Source organism: Lampetra fluviatilis, chromosome 41 (assembly GCF_964198595.1).
Source record: "Lampetra fluviatilis chromosome 41, kcLamFluv1.1, whole genome shotgun sequence".
In the NCBI taxonomy this organism is placed as follows: Eukaryota; Metazoa; Chordata; class Hyperoartia; order Petromyzontiformes; family Petromyzontidae; genus Lampetra; species Lampetra fluviatilis.
Genome location: NC_136315.1, coordinates 3,325,937 through 3,337,994, shown reverse-complemented (window position 1 = coordinate 3,337,994; position 12,058 = coordinate 3,325,937). Strand labels below are relative to the sequence as shown.

Sequence of the window (12,058 nt, the reverse complement as noted above, 5' to 3'; positions counted from 1 at the left end):
GTGTCCCCCCCCCCCACCGTGACGTGACTCCCCCCCCCCCACCGTGTCCCCCCCACCCCGTGTCTCCCCCCCGGCGTGTCCCCCTGATCCACCGTGTCCGCCTCCCGTATCTCCCCCCCACCGTGCCTCACCCGTGCGTGTCTCGTCGTACGGGTAGTTGGCCACGATGTCTCCTCCGTGCAGGTTTGCCGACAGCACGAACGGCACGTCCATGATCCAGTGGATCATCGCCTTGGTCTCGGGCGCCATCTGTGCCACGACCGCGACACAGGGCGGCACGGAGGGGATGTGGGATGAGTGGCCGTGTGGTTATAAAAACTAAAAAGATTTTTTATTTTACCAGGTGAGGACCCCACCGAGCTATGGAGCTTTTCTTTTTCAGAAGCGACCTGGAAATGTGTCGCAGGAAAATACTCGGAACGCACGTCGTTAATTCTAAATGTGGAGGGAAAAAAAAAGAGAAAAATCCACGCGACCACGGGGAAAAAAAATTATGATGAGAGAGAAACACGCAAACTCCAAATATACAGCAGCAGGCGTCAGGGTCGGGATCGTACCCATGACCTCCTGCATACCAGGCGAGTTAACATCTCATAGCCACCGCTGTTATGAGAGGAGTGGGTATGCGGGTGTGGGTGCAATGGTGAGCGGTGTGTGTGGCTGCAAGGTGAGGAGTGGGCACTCTATGTGGCTACGGGAAGCGTGGGTGTGCAGGAGAGTGGGGGTGTGGGATGAGTGTGAATGTGCGGCTGTGCTAGATGGAGTGATGTGGTACAGGAGGACGTGGAGCTGAGTGGACTTGCCGATGACTGGTACCAGCGGTGTCAAGATCGGCCTCTGTGGAGGAGGCTCATGAAGGACGCTACTGGGCAGTTGGAGGCAGTCACCCTCCAACAACAATGGAGGGCGGAGGAGCGACGCTCACAACAACGAGCGGAGCGCTGGCTGGCTAAAGCACAGCCAGTCATCTCGGTCATCTCAGTCAGTCGACCCGTGGCACCTGGGTCTGCCCCGTGACCTCCTGCCAGCGGGCGTTCGACACTCCACGTGGCCTCAAGGTGCACATGGCCTGGCACAAGCGTCGTGGTGACGTCACCGCCACTTAGTGGCGAATGGCGGTTGTTGTTGTTGTGCTAGTGAGTGAGTCGATAAGCGAGTATCTGGGCGAATTGGTGAGCGAGCGAGTGAGTGAGTGGATGAATGATTGTGTGGGCGAATTGGTGAGCGAGCGAGTGAGTGGATGAATGATTGTGTCAGCGACTTGATGAGTGAGTGGGCGAGTGGGCGAGTGGGCGAATGGGTGGGCGAGTGGATGAGCGAGCGTCCAGGCGAGTTCGCATTCGAGTGGGAGGGGGGGGCGACACGGAGAGGATGGGAGACACGTTGGGCGAGTGGCCCGGCGTGTGGGCGAGTGGCCCGGCGTGTGGGCGAGTGGCCCGGCGTGTGGGCGAGTGGCCCGGCGTGTGGGCGAGTGGCCCGGCGTGTGGGCGAGTGGCCCGGAGTGTGGGCGAGCGTGCGCGGGCGAGCGGGCGGGTCTCACTCACCCGGGGGTCGTTGTCGACGCGTGCACGCAGGTCGTGCAGCAGGTGGTTGTTGGCGCCGCCGGTGCGCTCGTTGGCGTACACGATGCGGTCCAGGTCCGGGAAGTTGCGATTGAGGTCCACTCCCTGGGCGTTGTTCCGTCCCAGCAGCCAGTCCTTGTCCGGGCCGTCCTGGGCAGCGCGCGGGGAGACACCGATCGTCATCGTCAAATTACGTTGACTCTCTCACCCCATTTCCAGAAGCAGTTGCAGGGTTGTCTGCGAGTTTACGAGATGCTCCGGAGACTAAGTCCCTCCTCGCTCGTACCACGCGCTTTGCTGTTGCTTTGTGTTTATTCGTTTTGTTGTTGCTGCTGCTGCGGTGGTGACCTTAGGTGGCTCCTGCAAAATGAGGCTCTTCTTCTATCCTGGCTTCTACAGTTCTCACCGGGGTTGAACAAACTCAACTAGAACAGTCTCCAACGCTCTCTCGCTCACTCACCCACCCATCCGCTCTCACCCTGTAGCTCGCCCACTCACCCTCTCGCTCGCCCACTCACCCTCGCCCACTCACCCGCTGTCACTCTCTAACTCACCCACTCTGGCTCACTCACCTGGCTGGCGGCGAGCTCGAACCCGTCGGGGTTCATGCTGGGGATGATGTGGATGCGCGTGCTGTGCAGGAGGTTCACGATGGTGCGGTTGCCACGCTTGTACTCGGCGCACAGGTACTGCGCCAGGTTGATGAGCAGCTCACGCCCCACCGCCTCGTTGCCGTGCATGTTGCCCACGTACTTGAACTCCGGCTCGCCTGCGGTGGGGGGGGGGCACGGGGGGTGAGGCCGGGGGGGGGCACAGCGGCGGGTACCGTCAAGGGCAGCCAGGCTAGACTGGACGTCTGTGAAAAAAGCTTTATAGCTCATCGTATTCCTCCAGTATAAATAAATATTCAAACTGTGATTCTGCGGGTCACGCGCAGGTCACCGAACACCGCCACGCCAGACCGTCAAACTCGTGCCGGACAACACCGCGAGAGATCGAATGCCGTCCGGACACGCGCAGAGCGAGTGTCGCACGGTCGACGCGCCCCGCAGCGTTAACCGGGGCAGCCTGCCGGATTCGAACCGCGAGCCTCCACCGCCCAGCGGCGAGGCCACTCCCCCGCCGGGCCTCCCCCCCGCCCCCCAGTGGCCCCCTCCTGGGGCCGGTTGAACGTCCCGGCCAGGACGGTGTCACAATTCACGACGTCAGGTTGGGGGGGGGGGCGGAGCAGGAGCCACATTCGCACCTCACTGCTCCAAGGCCCCGGAGGTTCGATTCCCGACTTGGGTGCCTTTCCGCGTGCAGTTTGTGCGTTCTCTCTCTCTCTCTCCCCCTCCCCCCACTATTCCGCATGGGATTTCTCCAGTTTCTCCCGTTTCCTCCTCCCATAGATAAACACACACAAAGAGTGACAGGGTATTGACGAACAACACCCCGCTGCTGAAGAAAAATCCTGCAAATGACTCCGTCACAATCTTTATTTATTATGAAGGAATCCGATGAGCGATAAAAAGCTATTTTTCACGGATGTCCAGACTCAATTGGGATCACCACACAAGAGCAGCAGCAGCAACATTGCCCCCAATTGCCAAAAAAAGAAAAATGTATTTAACCAGGTAAAGCCCGCTGAGCTATGTAGCGCATTTAAGTGGCTTATCACGTGGAAATGTATAGCAGCCAAATACTTTAAACGCATGTTTCTAAATGTGGAGGGAAAAGTCGCAGGCCCGGAGAAAAATCCACACGCTCACGGGGAGAACATGCAAACTCCAAATATACAGCAGGCGTCAGGGTCGGAATCCGGATTGAACCCACGACCTCCTGTATACCCAGCGAGGTAGTTAACATCTCGCGACCGTGGAAAAGCATGGCAGCGACGCTCCTGACAAAGAGCCGCAAAGCTCGAGCGAGGCTTTCCGGCGTAAACAAGCGGAATTCGCTCACAACCGGCAATTTCTACAATGTGCCAATTTTGTCGAAAACGCGACAAGCGTTGCAAAACGCCGCAAAACGCCGCAAAACGCCGCGGCGTTCGATGCCGCTGCGCCTCGCGCCGCACTGGTGCCGTGGACGAAGATGGCGCGCGAGTGGTGGAATTCCATCACTCAGCGCCTGCCAGGATGTGGCGAGTCGATAATCCCGCCTGCGGCCACACAGCCAGACGGGCTGACCGTGCCACGGCTGGAATTGCCGAGCAGAGCTGGGCCTGGTCTGTCCGGGGCAGGGGAAGGGCAGGGCAAGGGCGGGGGGGGGGCAGGAGCGGCGTTGGGTTTCTGCAGGAAGCGCGGGGTCGGTGGCTGTGGGCTGCGCGCCGCGGGAGGTCGCGCTACTCAAACGGAGCGTTGCCCGCACGGACGTCCAGCGGCGCCAGGGAGAGGGGTCCAGCGATAACCACATGGCGGCGGCGGCGGCGGTGATGGTGGTTAACCCCAACCGCCCCCGGCAACCCACTGCCTGGTTCAATTGCCCACTCGGGGTCTCCCTGCCCAGTTCAATCCCCCTCTCCTGCGTCTGGCACCACCATCAGCACCACCAATACCAATCCCCACCATTCGCCACTAAGTGATGGTGACATCACCACGGCGCCTGTGCCAGGCCAGGTGCACTTTGAGGCCACGTGAAGTGTCGAAGTCTTGCTGATACGTCACGGGACAGACCCAGGTGCCATTGGTTGGCTGACTGAGATGACCAGTAGATGCACCAGCTGTGCCCCCTACTGGGCCAACTTGCTGTATTTTAGACACCCGGCGCTCCGCTCATTGTTGCAAGCGTCGCTCCTCTGCCCTCCATTGTTGCTGAAAGGCGACTGCCTCCAAGTGCCCAGTAGCGTCCTTCACCAGCCTCCTCTAAAAAGGGTGATCTTGACACTGCTGGTTCCAGTCATCAGCAAGTCCACTCAGGGCCACATCCTCCTGTACCGCATCAGTCGGACTGACCGACTGATCAGAACCACCACCATCACCGCCAACATCACCATCAGCACCATCAGCAGCATCAGCAGCACCACCAGCGATGTGCGCTGGTGGTGGTGCACACCGCCGAGTAGCTAGGAACCCCGCGTGGCCGGGAGCTGCCAAGTCCCGGCGATCATGGAGCTGACGCTGAGCCAGGGCGAGCGCCGTAATTGCACGCCGGCGCCGCGGAGCGTGAGCGGGGCATTCCTCACCCCCCCCCCTACCCTAGGGGTCACGGGCGATCGAATTCTGGCAGTGGACACTGGCCCCCCCCCATGGGCAATCGACCACCGGCCATGCTCACTGCGGCTCGGGAAGGAAAGAAGCCATGAGTCGCCGTGCCCCTCTGCACCACCGCATTACCGCACCACCACTCTACCACATTACCAACCCCCCGCACCACCGCACTACCGCCCCTCCGTATCCACACCACCGCACCACCACACTACCGCACTACCGCCCCTCTGCACCACTGCATTACCGCACCACTGCTCTACCGCGCCACCGCACCACCACACCACCGCATTACCAACCCTCCGCACCACCGCACTACCACGCCACCGCACAACCGCTCTACGGCACTACCACAATGCAGCCCCTACACCGCACACCCCCCTGCTCCCGCCGGCGCTCGCCGTTGACTCGAAGCCGGCGAGCCTATCGGACGCTGGGAGCGTGCCGAGCGCGAGGCCTATGCCACGGTGGCTAGGAGATGTTAACTACCTCGCCCGGTATGCCGGAGGTCGTGGGTTTGATTCCGACCTCTAAGCCTGTTGCGTATTTGAAGTTTGCGGCGTCTCTTCTCTCCGTGGCTGCGTAGATTTTCTCCGGGTCCTCCGGTTTTTCTCCCCACATTCAGAGTCAGCACGCGCTCAGAGTATATGCCTCCGATACATTTCCACGCGATAAGCAACTTACGTCGACCTGTCATTTGTGATAGCCAGGTCAGTGGGCCTTACATGGTAAAAGTAAAATGTGTTTAGTTTAGTGGGCCTCGCGGGGCCACAGCCAATCACAGTGGTCCCCCGGTGACTAGGCCCTCTCCAAACTCACCGGCTCAACCACCTTGCTCGCCCACTCACCCACTCACCCGCTAACCCACAAACTCTCTCGCCTGCTCACCCACCCCAATCGCCCGCATGCCCGCTAACCCACCAACCTGCTCACCTATTCACCCCACCCACTCTCTCACCCGCTCACTGACCCTAATCGCCCGCATGCCCGCTAACCCACAAACCCGCTCACCCCTTCACACCAAAGACAGAGATCCCCCGTATAGCCTGAACAGACTGTTGTTGGGGCAAGTGCTGTTAGCGAGCACCTATGAAGACCGGCACGGCACACGAGGGGGTGGGTGGCCAGCGCCACGCCGGACCGCCTTTGTCTCCCCAGTGGCAATGTTTACACACCGCACCAGGTACTCAATTGAGGCCGAGTCGACCTAGCGGAGGCCCAGGACCGGTTCAGATCATCGCCAGTGGTGTTGGCCGTGAGCGGGCATCGAACCCCGGGTCGCCAGGTTCGTAGCGCAGCGTAGCGCTAACCGCTACACCACCGCTCACCAATTCTCACCACCCACTGCCTCACCACTACCGTCTCTGAGCTCCTCCCTCCCTCTACTCCCTCACCTCCACTCCGCTCCCTCTCCCACGGCCGATAACGTCCCCGCGCGTCAGAAAGACGCCGCGGAGAGGAAAAGTGTAAACAGGAAAGGGCCCTTCGGTCTCAAGACACTTCCTGGCGATTGCGGCGACGCGCGATACGTCACGCGGAGGAGACTACCCAGCAACGGGAGTACGAATACACGAGCAAATAAGCAGCGAATGCCAACAATCATGCGCCTGGTAAATCCATCACGGGGGGGGGGGGGCAGTAGAGGGGGGTGGGTGGGTGGGGGAGCCGCGGGGTTTTTTTTTGCCGTGTTTTGCTGGGACCGTCTGTTTCCAATCACTCGCGAAAATTCATCCGTGTAGGAGCGCCTCTCGGCGTGTCCAGGAATAGCCATCCAATGGCGTTACCGTACCCCCCCCCACTCCACCAGAGCTCTGTTTACCCTGCCCCCCCCGGCGATTACATCACTGACAGGGCCTCAAAGCCCCCCCCCCCCGTGTCCCTCTCACAATGGCAAGGGACAAAACGACCCCCGCCGGTAACGAGTGACGCTGCTTGGCAACTCCGCAGCGAAGACGCCAACGTCACCGTCCATGCTTGATCCACTGCTGCACGAGCAGGCAGTCGAGCAATTTTACCCCCCCACCGCCACCGCTCCCCCCACATATCAGTGAGCGATTCCATGGACTGGGCCGGTTTCAGTCGATTTTATCGAGTGCCGCGAAGAGGGCACATCGCCCGCAAGGTCGTCACATGGCTTTGTTGTTGTTGTCGTCGTTGTCGACACGGAACGCGTCCAGCTGTCTCGCGTTGGCTGTGCTCGCTCACCGCGTGCCAACGCAGGCTGGTCGGCCGCACCTACGAGAGGGTGGTGTGGCTGGGCCCACCACCACCACGCCCGGCCGCCTATCTCATTTGAGGCCGAGTCGACCTAGGGGAGGCCCAGGACCGGCTTAGATAATCGTCACTGAATCGCCGGGTTCGTGGCGCAGCGCGCTAACCACGACACGACCGCTCCCCACACACGCGCACAAACATGCGCACAAACACACACATCCCCCTATTACCGCCCACACAGCTAATAGTACTGCAGCCTCCCCAGTGACGACCACGTCCAACTGTACAGCGGCACAAGGAGCTCGCGGTTGCCTGGCGACCCCCATCCATTTTGGGATTTCACGACAGGAAGCTGCACTCTGGGATGAGCTCTCACGCACACAAAGACAACGGATACCCCGTACAGCCTCAATGGGCTGTTGGGGAAAGTGCTGTTCTAGTGACCACCTATGAAGGCCGGCACGGCACACACACAGGCACAGGCACACGCACAGGCACACGCACAGGCACACGCACAGGCACACGCACAGGCACACACACCCACACCGCAGCCACCACGGATACCACTCACTCATACTTACCAGGTCACCCTCAGCGCATCTATATTTCCACTCCTGGTTAAATAAAGGATAAATACTACAGAACGTCTGTTATGGGAGTGGGGCGGGGAACCAATACCGCGGATCCTATTATTTGCGGGGTTATCTGCCATTTTGCCCCTCTTATCTGCTGGGTAAAACTAAAATCAGCGATGAAAAGGATGATTTTGGGTCGCAGCTCCTCTGATCCGTGAAGAATCGCGAGCACGAGGAAGCGGCATTGCCATGGCATTGTGGGTAAACATTTTTTTATAATTCTCGGAAAATTGTGAATAAGAGGATGAAACAGGGCTGCGGGCAATAAGAGTTTCCGCAGACCCTGCAGTCAGTCTCGCGGGTCAAGGGGCAGCGGGTAAGAGGAGGTGTTCTCTCCTGAACTCTTTATCCGTCGTCACGACGCAGCCAGGCCCCCTTCGCGGTTAGTCAATCCAACCCCGGCCGTTTCAAAAGGTCACGCCCGGTGGTAAAATAAATCTCCAAAACGTTCAACACAAAGCGGCTGCCAACTCCGCCACGGCGCTGGGGCTCACCTAGGCAGTCAACCAGGCCCCCCCCCACCCCCATATTTATCCTGGAAGACAGCCGTCATGTGCACTGCGCAAAACAATCACCACCACCACCACCGGCGGCGGCGTTGGCGCTGTGGAGGGCACGAGCCACGAGATCCGCAACGAGACGCTCAGCCTCCCACCCCTCCGCACGTCCCCCAGTAACACGGCCTTCTGGGAGCGAATCTTTCTCAGCGGCATTGGTTTTCGTACGGGGACAAAACGCGGACCGGGTTTCGACGTGCAGCAGCGTCTCATCGGTAGAGTCGGGGTTGCCCGGCGTTGCGATAGGACTCCACGTGATGTTATCAGCGCGGTCACCGCTCAGCCGCCGCTCCAATTTTTACATACAGTGTCGCCGTTTCTCGAAATTGCACATCTTTTCATCGTCGCCAAGGAGCCATAGATGAACTGGAAGGCAGCAGCCATGCGGTGAGCAGTCACCAACAGTTGCCCAAGCTCTGCAGTCTTCTGTATACCAAGATATTTTTCAGCCAATTGATGGAGTGTTTACACAAGTGGGGGGGATAAATGGAGCACCCAAATGAAAACCCACGCGTGCGAGGGAGTTTCACAACATTCGTGATGGTGCAAGATTCTGTAACCGAGTGCGTAAGGAAGAGGCAGCGGAAGAGCAGAGCGGTGAAGAAACTCGGCAGTGTGCACGAGAACATGGACCGACGCGGACTTTCCCGATTATTTACCAGCATTGTGCGATCCTATCTCCACCACGACCCCAATGATTATCTTGTGTTGTGTGAAAGCGTTCCCGGTTCAACTAGGACCTCGTGACTAACAATGTACTTCTTCTTCTTGGTTCTTTCGGTAAAGTCACGTAGAAGAGAAATAATAAAATAATAAAAATAAAACATAATAAAATAATTCTCAGGTGAAGAACAGGTCTGCCGAGAATTATTTTATTATGTTTTATTTTTATTATTTTATTATTTCCCTTCTACGTGACTTTACCGAAAGAACCAAGAAGATGAATCCCTGCAGTCACGAAAGCTTTAAATCGAAACAATGTACTTGCCTAGACCAATATGAATGTTGAAGGATAACTCCCAAGAAGGCCCGTGGAGCCTGAACAGACAGTTGGGGCAAGTGCTGTGAGCGAGCAGCGCCGAAGAAGGCCGGCACGGCGCACGAGGGGGGTGGGGGTGGCCAGTATAACGCCTGACTGCCTTTGTCTCCCCAGTGGCGATGTTTTACCGCACCAGGTAGTCGAGCCGGGGGGGGGGGGGGGGTGGGCCAGAACCGATTCCGATAATCGTCACCGACGTTGGTGGCCGTGACCACCAATCAAACTCGGGTTGGTAGTGCGAGTGCGCAGTGCGCTATCCACCACCGCCACCACCGCCACCACCACCACCACAAGGGCCACCTGCGGGCGGGGGATGAATCTCCCAGAACGGCAGTGGCCAGATCGCCGAGCCGGTCCGAAGGCACGAAACGCGATCTCCCTCCTCCCTCTCCACACGGCCCGCGCCGCTCAGCCCGCGATGGTTATCGCACGCTGGAGAATGCCGTTCTGTGTTCCAAGATCCTTCGCAGTCACCCCCCCCACACCACAATCCCACCCTTCCATCCCCCGCTCGACATGCTGCTGCTGCTGCTGTCGCTGTTGCTGCTGCTGCGAGATGCGACGGAGACAGCCGGGCGTCTTCCATGAAATGCCACGATTCTGGGGGTCACCGTTCAATTCGCGAATTTAGTTATGTCTTCCGCCCAGTGCATTTTTTTTATTTTTACCATCTCGTTTGCACTGGGGGTTCTTTTTGCCGTTGTTTGTCGTCATCGTGGCCGCGTGCTGGACGCCAGACAGACCGCACAACCGGCGCAGGGGTGGTGGGAAGTTGAAATCACCCTCGTTCTGTCAGGCCACACGCACAGCAACGGCGGAAACATCACCCAGCGACGATCGACTCGCATGCCACGATCCCACAGTCGCGGATGGGCTGGGATGGGCTGGGGTGGGCCCTCAACTCCCAATGTCGCTCCCTCCCCCCTCCCCCCTCCAGCTCTGGCCCCACCCGAGTTCACTCGAACAAAAAGAACGCAACACCTGTGGCCTTGAATTATAGGGTCAATATTATACACGAACAGCGCGCATGAATCTCCACGTGCTGCGAAGAAGGGCCACTGCCTGAAAATGTCGCCGATTCTATTTTTTTCTTCCTTCTAAGGCCGCAACATCGTTGTTTTTGACAAAAGCGTCGAGTCCGTCGTCATTGTTGTTGCTGGTGGTTGTGCTTGCGCACCCACTGCCAACGCGGCAGTTGCAGCAGTAGCAGCAGTAGCAGCAGCAGCGTGACCCAAAAAGCTGCTCAAGTTCACTCTGCCGGGCGGAATCCTGCTGCGACAGGGCCCCCCCCCCCCATCACCCCGAGGAGTCCACATTGATCCATGAACCGATCCACCCGCACCCCGACTGCTACCGACAACGCTACAGCCACACCTGTCGATCCACCGCCAGACGAATTGAACTTCTTCCGCAGCGTACGTAGCCAACGGTGCTAACCGGACGTGCAGCCCACGGAGGATGCCGTCACCACGCGTTCTGAACTTGCCCAATGGCTTTTCGGAGTCAAACTCAGGTCCCCTGCTGCTGCTGCTGCTGATGATGCTGATGATGCTGCTGCTGCTGATGATGATGCTGCCACCACTACAGAGAGAGAAGCACGCAGAGACGCGGGCCAGGTGCGCGCGGGGCGTGACGGGTGGGAGCCGGCCGTGTTTACCTCCGGACGGCAAAGCTTCAGAAGCGACCGCTCCTGCTCCGCCGCCCGTGAGCCCGCACGGACTAAGCCGATTACACCGGGGGCAGGGGGCGGGGGGCAGGGGGCGGGGGGCGGGGGGGCGGGGGGGCGGGGGGCGGGGGGCGGGGGGGGGGGGGGCGGGGGGAGTCCCCCCGCCGAGAGCACGCGAATGCCACATGGCTGGCCAACACCACAGCTGGCGACGTGGACGCTGGGGCAGAGGTCGCAACCGGGTACCCGATACCCGACCCGATACCCGGCTACCCGTACCCGGCCGGGTACCCGTACCCGGCCGGATACGGGTACCCGTTTGCGACCCTGGTGCGGCCGGGTACGGGTAGGCCGTGAGTCACTGGTGAGTCACCGTTTGTCACTCATTTCCCAACGTCTTGTCTCTTCTCACAATTCAAGTTCCTAGAATCAACCCACCCGCGCCTGCAACATGGCTTCATCCCAGAGGTCGCAATCAGGTACCCGATACCCGTACCCTACCCGTACCCGGCCGTACCCGTACCCTACCCGTACCCGTTTGCGACCCTGGTGCGACCGGGTACGGGTAAGGAATCAAAACCCGCTTGCGACCTCTGCGCTGGGGCCACTGGCGTGCGCCACCACACGCCATCACTCGCACCTCCGATTCGCACGGTTGGCTACGTACGGTGCGAAAGAAGTTGAACGTACATCCAGTAACACACATGCACACGGACTACAGAGACGCGCGCACACACAGAGACAATCTTAAGAAGCCATTCACTGCAGCCATTATCCCTGGCCCACGATCTCCATCCTGGAAGGTCACATCTGGCGACCGGCGCTTACAATCTGGTTGGATTGGGGGGGCTGCGGTGGGTGTGGGGGTGGGTGAGGGGGGGGGGGTGAGGGGGGGGGGCTGCGGTGGGTGAGGGGAGGGGCTGCGGTGGGAGGGAGGGGGTTGAAACGTCCCCGGCTCGGGCCCATTTCCCGGCAATAATCTCGGCAGCAGCTCCACTCACCGCCACTGCCAAGCCCCGAAAATAATAATAATAATGCGTGCGTCTGTGGAGGTCTCTTACACCTCGCCGCCGCTTGGCACCGCTCACCACCGCTCACCATCACTCACCATCACTCACCACCGTCTCACCATCATCTCGCCATCATCTCACCATCTGTATTTATTGGGACAGTCGCTGGAAATCGAACCGTGAACCC

The 12,058-nt window shown here is 59.5% G+C and overlaps 1 protein-coding gene across 2 annotated transcripts in view; it reads right to left on the bottom strand.

Annotated features, from left to right (window-relative positions):
- The window catches only part of CPE (carboxypeptidase E), a 28,932-nt gene that overhangs the window by 7,001 nt on the left and 9,873 nt on the right, over positions 1-12,058 (bottom strand). For both annotated transcript variants that reach the window (XM_078875337.1, XM_078875338.1), the window contains exons 2-4: positions 2,135-2,331; positions 1,545-1,712; positions 132-249 (exon numbers count right to left, since the gene is read on the bottom strand). In XM_078875337.1, coding sequence (XP_078731463.1) covers positions 132-249; positions 1,545-1,712; positions 2,135-2,331 — 483 coding nt within the window. The remainder of the gene's footprint in view (positions 1-131; positions 250-1,544; positions 1,713-2,134; positions 2,332-12,058) is intronic.